At 52.7% G+C, this 12,705-nt stretch overlaps 5 protein-coding genes across 5 annotated transcripts; 2 read left to right on the plus strand and 3 right to left on the minus strand.

The window, feature by feature from the left end:
* Positions 1 to 1,216: 1,216 nt before the first annotated feature.
* B0T26DRAFT_753338 (uncharacterized protein) lies at positions 1,217 to 1,725 on the minus strand (the record flags this gene model as incomplete). The annotated part of the gene is made up of 2 exons (XM_060445663.1): positions 1,217 to 1,456; positions 1,543 to 1,725. 2 exons carry the CDS (start codon positions 1,723 to 1,725, stop codon positions 1,217 to 1,219), a joined length of 423 nt encoding a protein of 140 aa, XP_060294520.1.
* Positions 1,726 to 2,557: 832 nt separating this feature from the next.
* Positions 2,558 to 3,925, plus strand: B0T26DRAFT_716747 (uncharacterized protein). Its single transcript, XM_060442286.1, has 2 exons — positions 2,558 to 2,960; positions 3,008 to 3,925. The coding sequence occupies exons 1-2, from the start codon at positions 2,838 to 2,840 to the stop codon at positions 3,626 to 3,628; spliced, it is 744 nt and encodes a 247-aa protein (XP_060294521.1). The 5' UTR covers positions 2,558 to 2,837; the 3' UTR covers positions 3,629 to 3,925.
* Positions 3,926 to 5,410: 1,485 nt separating this feature from the next.
* B0T26DRAFT_753339 (uncharacterized protein) lies at positions 5,411 to 5,692 on the plus strand (the record flags this gene model as incomplete). The annotated part of the gene is made up of 2 exons (XM_060445664.1): positions 5,411 to 5,521; positions 5,582 to 5,692. The coding sequence occupies 2 exons, from the start codon at positions 5,411 to 5,413 to the stop codon at positions 5,690 to 5,692; spliced, it is 222 nt and encodes a 73-aa protein (XP_060294522.1).
* A 794-nt stretch (positions 5,693 to 6,486) lies between these two features.
* B0T26DRAFT_716749 (VID27 cytoplasmic protein-domain-containing protein) lies at positions 6,487 to 9,591 on the minus strand. The gene is made up of 2 exons (XM_060442287.1): positions 9,366 to 9,591; positions 6,487 to 9,231 (listed from the first exon to the last, which is right to left on the minus strand). Exons 1-2 carry the CDS (start codon positions 9,382 to 9,384, stop codon positions 6,806 to 6,808), a joined length of 2,445 nt encoding a protein of 814 aa, XP_060294523.1. The 5' UTR covers positions 9,385 to 9,591; the 3' UTR covers positions 6,487 to 6,805.
* Positions 9,592 to 9,863: 272 nt separating this feature from the next.
* Positions 9,864 to 12,479, minus strand: B0T26DRAFT_716751 (Prenylcysteine lyase-domain-containing protein). Its single transcript, XM_060442288.1, has 5 exons — positions 12,157 to 12,479; positions 11,347 to 11,870; positions 11,200 to 11,292; positions 10,552 to 11,129; positions 9,864 to 10,469 (listed from the first exon to the last, which is right to left on the minus strand). The coding sequence occupies exons 1-5, from the start codon at positions 12,284 to 12,286 to the stop codon at positions 10,085 to 10,087; spliced, it is 1,710 nt and encodes a 569-aa protein (XP_060294524.1). The 5' UTR covers positions 12,287 to 12,479; the 3' UTR covers positions 9,864 to 10,084.
* Between the last annotated feature and the right edge of the window lie 226 nt (positions 12,480 to 12,705).

Genomic DNA, 12,705 nt, shown 5'->3' on the forward strand with positions numbered 1-12,705 from the left:
AAGGCCGGTACCTAAACCAAGTAAGGCACCGTCAGCTGGGTGGCGGTCGTTGGATGTTCCCTCCCGTCTATTCACTGTTGCAGAGATCGAAGCACCCGGAGAATTGCCGCTTCACTTGGGTTGTTCCATCCATCCCAACCTATGATTTATCTCTACCTAGGTCCTTCCCGAGTCATCCTTCCCGAGCCATCCTTCCCGAGTCACGTTGCTGCCGCTTCCGCATCGTCGATAGGTGTGTGGCCGGATGTTTGGTTGGATGTCCAAAATGCCTCACAAGTCGATGGCCGGCGCACACGTCCCCAATTCCCGTACAAGGGATGTTGGGCGAGCAACACGGCAAAGCGTTACCTGCCTACCACCGACGTCGAACCTACCTACCTAATCATCCGACAGGGCACGGCATCACATCACCCGATGAGCCGATACGGCACGGTATTTCCCCTCCATGCGAATACTACTAATACAGGTAGCTTCACGAAGCCCAGACCGCTGAGCTCCATGTACGCTGCGTCGCACGGCATATGCACCACGCCGTCCCCAGAAAGCTTGCCGCCGGCAGCGAATGGCAAGCCCCGAAACCCGCACATGGCGTTTTCTCGCGAGAGCATTTCCGGAAAACCACACCACCTTATCTTTAAGCTGTGCCGATAGAGATAGCGTCTTCGTTCCGCGTGCGCTTGCTGTGGTTTGCGGTTCGGGTTACCCGTTACATCGATTGCATTCCATCCCTTTATCATCGTATCCCAAGCCCCCAATAGCTGTTTCGTTCGGACGAGATAGGGCGGTTGAGCAAGACATGAGTCCTTACAGTTGGCCGCAGTCAGGCTTTGTGTCGCTTTTGCTTGGTGGTATCGCATTTCACGGCAAGCTTGAGCATAATGAGTAACGCTTTCGATGTTTGATACAGATCCAATACCGCAGCCAGGTAAGTAAAGCCAATGAGTGCCGAATCTGATCAAGCACCTCTGCATGTATATCAAAATCCTAATCGACACATGCGCTTGCAACGCCCCTCATCGTGATATATATATACATGATTGCAGTTACTAGAACTCCATTTCTAGCGATACAGACACTCCATTTCTAGCGATTCAGACACTCCAGTTTACGTTATTTTCGTAGCCCAATGGTACCACTCGTAATCGTAAGTCGTCATACGGAAGAAAAAGCGACCACCCTCACCCCAGCTGGGTCCAGCATTCTCTCTCCGAACGCTCTAATAACTCGTGTAGTACCTCTCGGAATCTGACCTAGAGCGGCTCCTTCCCGTGGATCGTGGCCGTCTCTCAGGGTACACGTACGTGGCTGAGGGCCGGCGCGGGGCGTATGCCACGTCCTTCTCCTCGAGAACCATACCGGACCCGCGGCGATGGTGGTGGTGATGGTGGCGCTGTTGCGAGTGGGAATGGCTCCGGGACCGTGAGCGGCGGACTGTGGGTTCGTCGTCGTACCATCCCTGCCGGTTGCGGTCCGGTGGTGGGCTCGGCTTCTTTTTATTGCCGCTCAGCGTCTTGACGACCCACCAGATCAGCAGCAGGCGACGATGGTGCCGATGACGATGCCAGCGATCTCGCCGCCGCTCAGGAAGCTGGAGCTAGAGCCGCCGCCGTCGCTGTTGATCTGGGCGGTGACGGTGACGGTGACGGTGACGGTGACGGTTACGCCGGCCGCCTGCCGGACCGTAAGATCGGCCAGCCGGGGAGGCAGTGTCTTTGTTGGCGCCATTCTGCCTGCTGACTGTGATGTCGAGATCGCTCGGTGTAGAGGGGTGGCGAAGAGACCCTCGGTGTCGATCGGTGGCTAAAACCACGGTGAAAGGTGGGCCAACAGAAGCGTGTCTGATATCATGTGGTGCAAGGAACGGTAGGAAGTGAAAACGAATAAGAGGGTGTTTAGGTGAGACAGGTTGGTCCTCAAATACGACGGAAGTCTGTTGCCAAGCCTGCAGGGTCTGCAGGCGATCCCCAACTCCCCAGTGGCTGAGGCGCGGCGTCCAGGGCAGCGCCGTGGTGTTGATCACTGGAAATCGCAAGAAAAATACTACGCTAGACACGGTATCCGCTGCGGCCAGGGGTCGGCTTAACCGTGACGTTATATGATGATGGGCGCGGGAATAATACTTCACTCTTTAGGTAAGCGTCTTGGCACCGTCTTGGGTGGGCTCGGTGGGATGAGACACGGTGTTCTGGTTGGGTGAAGCCAGTAGATTGCGGGGCAACCTCCAACTTGGCGATGACGTCGTACGAATCCTCACGACCTCCCTCTCCTCTTATCAAGTGTCAGTGTTGTAAATTGAGAAAGGTAAGCGCATTTTCTGTGTTTTCTATTTTTCGAAGGGGGTTCTCCAAATGATAAACCCATAAAGATTTTATTCGACCTTAAACAAATCCGTGCCCCTTTTTATTACTCTTTTGTTACTCATCAAGATTGCCAAAGCACATCTCTAAGGTCTTGTTTCGTGTCAGATATGAAGCACGTGTTCTTTTCCGGCCAAAGCACAGTCCTGTAGACTAGAACGGCTAGCTAAGATAGCTCGAGGGGCGGCCTTCGGCTGACCCCTCACCTGGCATCAATCAATCAACCCTTGCTTTCCACCACAACAAAGCCCCAAGCAGGTCTGGTCGTGCCCCACCTGGTCCCTTTGTTGAATCATCAGGTTTGGCAAACCCACCCCGACCTCGGCAACGTTTTGGCTTCGCAACGCGGCGGCGCCACTAACCCTAACTCAAGTTCTGCTATGCACGTCAATCCTGCCCCCAATCCAAAACCCAGTCTTCCTTTCTCTCCCGCACCCTGCCACCAATCATCACCAGCGCCAACTACCAACCACCAACGGCATGAGCGGCCTTGGAGATGGCGCAACTCAGCTTCTTGCACATCTGGAAGCTTCCGCGATCCTTCTTATTGAATGGGAGACGAGCCTGCAGATACGTTTAGGTTACCCCCTTGCACCAAATGGAGTAAGTTAGCGGGGTACAAGGCCGTATCCAGCTAACATCCTTGACAGAGCCGATTTTTCCTTGTCCCTGACGGCCAACTGCAGAAAGTCCAAGACATCGCCGCCGAACTGGGCTTCTCTCCAGTCCATGAGGATATTCTGCGCTCCATCTACACATGCGAGCTGTCGGGCCTGGCAGTTCGCTACCTAATCGATGACGCAACCTCTGACCAGGGCCCGCCGCGGCGTAGGCTCGTTTTCCTGCCCATGTCCTGGGCGGGGATTACGTTGGACGAGGCCATTCCGATTCAGGTTGACGACGGCCTTCAGCCCGCACTCCCTCCTTCTACCCGAACGGTGCCACTCCCAGCCGCCTGCGCTGCGTTTGCACGTATTGCCGCTCGCGAGAAACGCACAAGTCGAGTTCACCGTGGTATTCTCGAGCAACTTTCGAGCGTCATTGGGGAGAGCCTCTTCGATATGAGCTATGAGGGGGATTATATGGAAATCTTGGCGAATGACCAGCCGCTGTCCGAGGGTGAAAATCTAGAGATCGAGCAGGCTGTAAAGGTAATCAAGAGTTGGCCATTTAGGGAAGATGAAGAGTGGATCAAGGATATATTGGTTGATATTTATACGAGCAAGAAAACCTTTCTCGACTTCCCCTGGGAGAGAAGGGTAAATTTATAGCTTACCTTTAATATATTGCAGTGTAGTCCGTGAGTATTAGCAAGAGTTAAAGCTAAAGGGCTTAATGTATCTACGGCGTAGTATTGGATGGTAGGATAAAGATTTACGGGGCCTGTCCCCCAAGTAGCTGATATTGAAGGAGGATTACGTACAACCCTTGATACTGCGAAGGAGAAGAAAGAAAATAACCGCACAAGTAATGTTTAGAGACGGGGGGCTCGACTAAGGTCACTCTGGGGTATGTGGTATGGGAGGCTGATGAAGTAGCAGGCAGCCTTTACACCCGTTAGTTACGGACTTTTATACTCTAAAGTATAGAGATGCTTGCCCTCAGTTCTTCTATGTTTAGCCGACTCTCTGCTTGTAAGCACAACGTAGCTCTAGCTATTTGTAAGGAAAGAGCACCAACTAGCCAGGCCACTGCCCGTTGGCATAAGCCACTAAGCCGCACTGCGGCGTCACAACCCACAAGCTTTCACAAGCACACTCAGGACTGAGCCCCTGAGCATATATATAACCAGTGGCCCTCGCCCCCTTCCTTTGCAAGGGCCAGGTTGAAGTCTTACCCCAATACCAGTCATTGCTCGCACTTCTTGTTACCTTCATTGTGACTACCTTGATCCAGCGTACCTGCCTTCTCTCACAACCGTTTTGCCAGAAGGTGCGACCATAATGCTATCCAAGACCAGTGCCAACCTCTCCACTTCGACATTCCGTCACATACGACCTTAGGAACGTCTTCCCTACCATGGCTCCCCACAGACTCCACCAATAGGCTGCGAAGGCGCTGTCTGCGATTCTTTCGGACCTAGGTATTGATCACGCATTTATCGGGGGCTTCGCTGTCAACCTCCTCGGCGGCACAAGGGCCACAACAGACATCGACGTTGAAATCGACGCTCCAAATATCATTGACCTCCGAACGCGAATTTCGGATCCTGTGCTAGGCGGTGACGCAAGGTTTCGCTTGGAACACAACAGACTCTTGTTTTCGCCTGCAAACGAAGAGGCTCAAATCCCCATTGAAACTCTCAAGATCGGCGACCTCGGTCTGCCCAGGCAGCTGAGCGTGATTTGGCCCGGGGACGGTGGTTATTTCACTCTATTTCGGTCTTTGGGGATCATTGGCAAGGCTGACACATATTTGTATAGATAATACTCCGATCCTTCGCCCTGGGATCTTGGTTCTAACCAAGATCAAACGATGTGTCCACTTCATCGGAAGTACACGCCCCAAATCAATCACTAAACTCGGTCGAGATCTCGACGATGTCGAATTCCTGCTGAGGTAGCTTATAGAGCATGATGAAAAGATGGACTTCGCGGGCTATTCTTCCCTCGCAGTGGACACATTATACTCAGTAGCTAGATCGTTGAGATTCTGGGAGGACGCTGGGGTAGATGACTTGGTTCATCTCTTGGACTCGGATCTCTTGGACTCGGTTTTGGAAGATGACGATAAGAAGAAGGTGACCGAGAATCAAACTGGTGGCAGCACGCTCTCTATCGCATTGTAGGAATAGATGTGCCCGAGCAAGGTGGCGAGGGGCGACATGGGGGTGACTGGGGGTTAGTGACGGCAAATTTTACGCAACATAACAATCTCCCGGAATAATCCTTTTTTTATTATAAAGTTTTGCCAGCCTGCCAAATGGCATAAGCAACGTTCTTCTAATAGCCCAGGTCTTCTTCGTCCGTAACCTTATTTGGGTTAAGAGGCGGAATTCCTCTGTCGAAGACCATTTCTACTGTACCTTGGACGGCTCCGGGCCCAACAGCACCATGCACGGCGGCGCCGAGCCCGCAGGCACCCGCCGCACTGCCAGCCCGGCCTATGGCGCTGGGCAGAGCAGCGGAGTTGGGCGCTACGGGCCCCAGCAGCAGCAGCCCATGGTTGCCTTGGGCACGACAGCGGCGTCTGGCGCCGGGCCGCAGTGACTGACGCCGCACAAGTCAAGTCTGCTCAACAAGCTCGACCCGTCAAGTCTGCTTAACAAGCTCGACCCGCGCGTTGACAGCAAGACGGGCGCCGTGTACGAGAACGGCGCCCAGCGCCGCTACTAGACATATCTGTAGCCTGCTTTGGGTTCTCTTTAGGACTGGTCCAGATACCGCTGCTTTGGACGGAAATAATCTCTCCAAGGCGTGGTGTCTGTCTGGCCTTGTACAACACGGAGTTTTGCACTTTTCCGCGTTTTTATCCCGTCGAGATTGTCTCTTTGCATACTACAGCACCAACATGTGTCGATTTTCTCTGTCCGTCTGTTTAGCGGGACGAAACCCTTGGCAAAGGACACAGAATGGGTCTCTCGTTTTGCGTTGATCAAGAGATTTACTGGATACGGAAACAGGGATAAAAACCAAGCACGGGTTATTCTAGGCTACGATGATACCACTTTTCCTTACTCTCGTGTCAATTTATCTAGATTGCTATCTACCTCCACTTGGTACCAAAGGTGAAGCTGTAGCACCGCGGCAAAAAGAAGCTTGATCGATGGGTCTGTGACATTAGCACTATGGTCTATTCCTTTCACAAGAAATCCAACTTCAATTTCCACACATGATGATTCTTTAACCACGTTTTAATGCTTTGAAGGTTTGCAGTGCTTCCATATATGTATCATAGCATAAGCAGGACGCAAGGTAGGTACTTCAATGACACAGCGGATTACATAGTGAACACTCACGGTAGCCAAGTCCACATTCTTGTCGCTCTCCACCCACTTTAAACCTAGCACCGGGAACACTTCAACACGTCATGGCATCAAAAAACTGAGAGAGATATACGTAATCGTAATTCACAAAGGTATCGACCTAGCTACCGAAGAACCAGCCAACCATCCTCCAAAAGCTATGACAACGACAACAATAACAACAACAACAACAACAACAACAACAACAACAACAACAACAACAACAACAACAACAACAAACACCTAAACTCCACACTCCTCCCGTGTTTGCAGCCCACCGTCCTACTCTCGTGCCTGCATCGTCGACTTGTAAAGACCAAAGGAAAATACCGTAGAGGTAAATACAGGCAGCAAACCTAAACGGAATGCTGCTGGTTCGCAAGCCTTTGCCCGGCCCAACTAAGAAAAGTGGTTTCTGATAATGACATCCCGAATTTACTGCCAAAAAGCCGGCTGAGCAGCACGGCCCGAAAATATCTCAAACCTAAAACGCAGACTTGACAACATCATCCTTACCGAGCTTGTATCTGCCGCTATCCCGTGTGCCGATGCGGCCCGAACCGCGCCGAGCTTCGGCATTGAAATCCCCCGCGATGCTCTCCCGCGTCGGACGCTTTAGACGAGCGCGGTCGACCATGTTGACCTCATGAGGCAGAGCGACGATGACGTTCTTATCTGTGCCAAACTTGAAGTCGTCGGCCTTGACATCGTCTGTATACCGCTTGATCAAGTAAGGCGCCTTCTTCCCCGTCAGGACCTTCTTGAGACTCCATTCGATAATGTAGGGTCCCGTGGCGGTGATGATGCTCGATTCCGAGATGCCTTCTCCTGTATTGAACTTGGCTGGTGTGAAGCTCACGCCCTTTCCGGTTTCGTAGGCGAACTGGGCCACGTGCTCTGGCGTCAGGGCGAGACGGCGCGGCTGGGGCTTGGAGTCGGCGGCAAACGACTTTTCGAATCCCAACTTGCCCTCGTTCTTGCCCGACTTTTGGAGGGCATCCACGAGGAGGAGATACGTCCGACATGTAGCCAGAACCCAGCGGCCGTCGGCAGAAACATCGAGGCCAATGATGGCTTCTCCAAGCGCGGGGATATGGGTCTTGGCGTTGATACCAAGACGGTCAAATAGGCGGACATCGCCCTTGTTAGAAGCCACGGCGATGTATCCCTTCTCGGTTGTCGCAATTGCAGAAAAGTCGTTCTTGCTGGCGTATTGCTTGAGCTGCGCATCCACGAGCTTGCTTCCCGATAGACGAGGATCCACACGGTACATCGCGTTGTGGCTGATGCCCAGGAAGGTGGGCTCATGGGTCATCTGGGCAAACTTGTTCTCGGGCGCAAACGTCACAACTGGAATGTCTTCATGCACCTTCCACTCGTCCACGACCTTTCCATATTCGAGATCCATTCGGTAGAGGCTGTTCGGATCCGAATCTTTTTGCAAGATCAAATTCCGATCCTCATTGTGCAGCATCACCTTCTTGGGCGAGAACAACTCGCCCTTGGGGGTCTCGACTTTCGAAATATTGGTGCTGAACTCGAGGTGGTTGTTGGGAGTGTGTTTAAAGACGCCAATCTTGGAGCCTCGAACGACAAATAACCGGTCGTGCTTGTATCCGACGGCAATTTGTTTGTTCGCCTCGCCGTCCTTGGGCTCGTACTCGACGTCGTCTTCCTCTTCGTCACTGTCGTAGTGCTCGCTTCGCCCGCGGTCGTCTTCTGCCTCCTCCTCCTCCTCTTCTTCCTCCTCGACTTGCTCGAGTTGATCCGCGTCCTCCATGGTAAGGTCGTTGAAGGCGTCGGCCACATAATCGCGCTCTTTGTCCTTGATTTTGGACCACTTTAACTCGTTCAGTTGCTCCCAGAGGGCCTGGAGCAGTCCCTCCTGGAAGCGCTCGAGGGCGGCCTGATCCTTGAACCGGAGCAGCCATGAGTAGGCCGAGCCATCGTCCGAGAACTGGTTGAAGATGAAGGAGAGAAACTCGAAGTTGAAGACCGGGTTGATGTCCGCTATGACAGGAATCCCAAGCCAGTCCCGGTCGGCGCTACCCACTTGCAGCCAGTACTGCCAAGTGCCCGTCTCGGACACAGTCGCTGTGACCGCTGCGTCTTGTAGGACGAATGCGCCCGATGGAAAGTCAAAGAAGTGGAGCTCGGCAGACTCGGCAGCTAGAATCTCTCGTGCCGCGGGATGAGCCGAGGCCTTTGGTGGCAGCGTTTCCCTTTCCCTTTTCTTCGTGGGCGTCGCATCAGTCTCGGGCGCCTTCTCCCTCTTCGCGCCCGTGTTGGCGCTGTACTTGGCGGAGAGCATCGAGTCTGAGGAGTCAATCGACTTGGTCAGGGTCAGGGTGGGGCTGTGAATGGGGCTGGCCTGCGGAATGGGCTGCTCGTCGAACTCGAACTGCTGGAGATCTTCCTCAGATGCCGTGGTGTGCGGCTTCCGGTACTTGCGCTCGTACTGGCACTGTTTTGCGATTGCCTCGAACTCGTCGACGATGGAAGGCGAGATGCCGGAGTCGCAAACAAATTCGTAGACGTCTCCCGCGTCACCACTTAGATCCCGCCAGGCCAGGACCTTCTCGCTCCCTTCCCTGTTCTCGATCCGAAAATGAAGGGCCTCGTCGAGTAGGAATGTTTTCTCGTCGCGTTCAGCGGCGAGGATGTCGGCATCAGCTTCGGCGTCTTCGCCCTCCTCCTCAGCAAGCAGTTCCGCCTCTCCCTCTTCGTAAACACGTTGCACGACGAGCTGGTATTGGAAGTCTTGTGCGGTTCGTCGGATACGAGCAGAAGAGTCCTTGAAGATGAGCTCAGAATAGCCTTTCGGCGAAAGAGGCCGAACGAGGTATAGTTGGCCCTGGGGCAGTTCAATCATCGACTCCTGGTTGCTGGAGCCGAAGAGGAGCTTGCCAACTGGAAAGAGTGTTAGCGTGTTTTTTCCCCATCTGCGCGCAGCGACAGATGAGATGGGCGGGCGCGGAATGACCAAGGTTGTCACTGGGTTTGGAGGGGAAAGGGAGGGGGGTTGTCAGCGGGGCAGAGCTTACCGTTCCTAAGGACGAACATTGTGCTGGCCTTTGCGAAAGGCGAATAACCGATAGTGGGTTGAGTCGTTGATGCACTCAAGAAAATCGAGGAAGGAGCGACTAGAATATAATAATAAATAGTGGAGAGAGTTTGTAAGGGGTGCGCCGCCCTGAAACTCTGCAGCTAGTCTAAAGACTCTCAGCGCGCAAGCATCTGATCTTGTTGAAGGCGACGGGAAAGGGAAACTGCGTCATAACAAAAGGCAGCTAAAAATTGCCTGGAACATGGAGGGGCGGCTGGAAGGGGGGTAAAGTGGGATGTGGCGGTGCGCTTTGTTGTGATAAGCCAATCGCCACACACCATAGCAACGAGGGTCTGGCGCCACACCTTACCAGCTGAGTCACAAGACCGGCAGGGTCCAAGCAGGCTGGTCCACCTGAAAGAACAGCATGGGGCCGCCACTGGCCGCGCAAGTGAACTAAGGTATCCCTCCACTTGCACAACTACACGTGTCCAGCTTCAACGAAGACGGGTTGGATTATCTTTCTTTCAGAAACGCGATTAAGCAAGAAGCCAAAGGGCTTTGCGCAACAACTAATTGAACAACGTTTTGTGTACCCCTTGCGTCATTCGTGCCCATCCTCTTGGGTGGCCCGTTGGTTCCAGATCTGAGCCGCTTTCTTTGTTGACCAAAACAGTAGAATTCCTAGGTTAAGTAATATCAATCGCACACAGCCTCTCAGAGATCCTTCAGCATGTCTTGCGCTGGCGGAGTCTTGCCACGATCGCACACAATCTTCTGCATGCCATCTGCGACCAGGACTGAGCCGTCCTCTGAACCTGCACCGACTCCGCTGTAAATCCCCAAAATATCGTCCAGAATTAACCGAGCGACATTCTTCCCCATCAACGCGTTTGTCTCCATCGTTGAGATGAAGCTCTCCATGCCTGAGGTGTAGTAAAGACTTGGCCCAATAATGGGATCTTGGAAGGTGACTCGCGGGAGTGCCTTGGGGTACGAGTTAAAGACGTGAGGATGGTACCAAGAAATTGGGCTTTCTGTGGAATCCGTGTTTTCGGTTGCGATTGTGAATGTGCTTGGGACGTCAACTCCAAACAAGCGACTGGGAGTAGAGCTGAGTTAGACAACGACTTCAATGGCTTCAATGACAAGGAAGGTCAGCTAAGGGAGACCGGAAGACGAACCTTAAAAAGCCTGGTGTTACAGCCGCAGGAGAAAAGATCTTGTAAAGGTACTCTTCCTTCTTGGTCTTGGGATTTTGTACCTTTCTCAACGTACTAATGCTGAAGAATCCGGCTTTGCCCACCCCCTCCACGCCTGACGTAGGATCATCGTCCTTGTTGAGAGTTGTGAGGACGGTTCCTGGGATGGCCGTGGTGTCTGTCAAACCGAAAAACGCCGGGCTGAAGCGAAATGGCGTCGAAAAGATCGTAACATGAAGTTGCACATACGGTATCGCGTCAATAGAATGCTGAATTACCCCATCTCCGGCAGCAATCTTGCTGAACTGGTAAGGTGTCGCGATTACAACATCGTCGAACACGAGCGGGTATTTCTCAGCAGAACTTGAACTATTCGAACTGGGCGCAACCTCGAGCGTATATCGGACGCGGTCTTGTGTGTCCTTGTCATGGGAAGCAAGTCCAATGGAGACGACAGACGTGTTCAAAAGAAGGCCAGCACCTGATTTGTGAACCATCTTCTCAAAGATCTGCCAGTTCCCACCAGCCACAGCCATTGCGCCTTCTGGTGCCATGGAAACCTGCCCCAAACTTTAGTTCAAGTGCGTTCTTGTCACATGAAGCGATGAGAGGGCAGAATGAAGCGCTCACCATCGTGTCGAGTCCGTGAATCCTAGCAATGTTTGAGGCATAGTTGACTCGCGTGCTTGCCTGCACAATATCATGGGCATAGAGGTCCCCAACCTAACAGAGTTAGTATGATGAGGCATCGGCAGTCCCAAAGGGTCATATGCTTACGCTGTTTGCCTTCAACAATTGTTCGCCAGTCACTCCGGTCGCGTCCACGAGTCCGAGTTCATACGTTCGCTGTGTCAAGGACCTGAAAGGGAAGAAGGGTTCCTCATACAAGCGAAGGAATTTGGCGATGGTTGACTCCATGAGATTCTGGGTGCGTCGGGGTGCCATAACGCCATATCTCCATATCACTTTGGCTGCGTTCCACCAAAAGGAGTGGCTCTCGTTGATAGTAAAGACAAACGAGTCTCCGTCCCATATTCCCAGCGTCGGATCCGAATCCTCATCAGGGTCTCTCTTCTTAAGATCAAAGTCCTTGAGTGCGCCATAGAGAATGAGATTCTTCTCGATAAAGATGCTGGCGCCGAGCTCGACACGCTGGGATGGATCATCAAAGGGGTTGACGGTGAGAGTGCGCCCGCCAATGCGGCCTGTCTTCTCAAAGAGCGTAATGTTTACGCTAACGCCATATCTGCTTGAGTAGTTGTGCAGATGGTACGCTGCGGAAGACCCGGCAGCTCCGGCTCCTATGCGCAGGTGCTTGTTAGATGGGGTTTTGTGCCGAGGAATTATGTCTCTGCAATTTGAACGCAACTCTCGCACACGGAATTCGTAATCCTTTCTGTTCACATTGTACAGGAAGTTGTTGGTGTCCACGAGTCAACCCAAAGGAGAAGGACTTAGTTGACCAACGTGGATCGTAAACTCATAAAAGGGACGGCTCGGCAAAGTTCTTCAAATACATAAGAGCCCAGGCCTGCCCGAGAAACGAATAGGGAATCCCGACTTAAATCTCTAGGATAACCAACCTACCTATGATTGCAACCTGTCTCACCGATTCCCTGGCTTGCGGGCCGTCTGCGTCCTGGAGACTTTGACCAAAAACTGGGCCAAGAGGCAGGACCGCAATGGCGGCATAAAGGAGGCTGAATTTAAGTTTCATGGCGCCTGTGCATGAACCTGGTGTTTTGGTGAGGTCGTGCAGTAAATCTCGGGCCCCAAATCACTAGGTAGGCCGTAGATATGCGAGCAATCGCGAATAACCTCCAGAAATGAGCAAAGAGAACGCAACAGATGTAGTGAAGAGAGCGTCTTATGGCCGCCGGAAATCCGCCGATGGCACCATCATGTTTTCCTACAGTGGCGGCATTGGCCGGGTGTCAGATTGCCAGGGACGTACGATGACGAGCCCCACTCTTATTGGGGCAACCAGCGGCAACCTAGCACCTGAGGTACGGAATACAAACGGAGTTCATACAGCTCCACCTGCACAGAACCGTTTCTTCAACATGGCTGCAAACACAAGATGCTAGAAAAGCTGCAGTACTAATGAAACGCCGGATTTATTCAATTCACAATGTT

The sequence above is a fragment of the Lasiosphaeria miniovina genome (genome assembly GCF_030549165.1).
Source record: "Lasiosphaeria miniovina strain SMH2392-1A chromosome Unknown B0T26scaffold_5, whole genome shotgun sequence".
Lineage (NCBI taxonomy): Eukaryota > Fungi > Ascomycota > Sordariomycetes > Sordariales > Lasiosphaeriaceae > Lasiosphaeria > Lasiosphaeria miniovina.

Excerpts from the sequence above, each read along its gene's own strand:
- B0T26DRAFT_716747 (XM_060442286.1), top strand. The coding sequence starts at position 2,838 with ATGAGCGGCCTTGGAGATGGCGCAACTCAGCTTCTTGCACATCTGGAA. Across the intron at positions 2,961-3,007 it reads ACCCCCTTGCACCAAATGGA|AGCCGATTTTTCCTTGTCCC; the intron begins GTAAGTTAGCGG and ends CATCCTTGACAG.
- B0T26DRAFT_716751 (XM_060442288.1), bottom strand. The coding sequence starts at position 12,286 with ATGAAACTTAAATTCAGCCTCCTTTATGCCGCCATTGCGGTCCTGCCT. Across the intron at positions 11,871-12,156 it reads GAGACAGGTTGCAATCATAG|GAGCCGGAGCTGCCGGGTCT; the intron begins GTAGGTTGGTTA and ends ACCTGCGCATAG. Across the intron at positions 11,293-11,346 it reads AATTGTTGAAGGCAAACAGC|GTTGGGGACCTCTATGCCCA; the intron begins GTAAGCATATGA and ends TAACTCTGTTAG.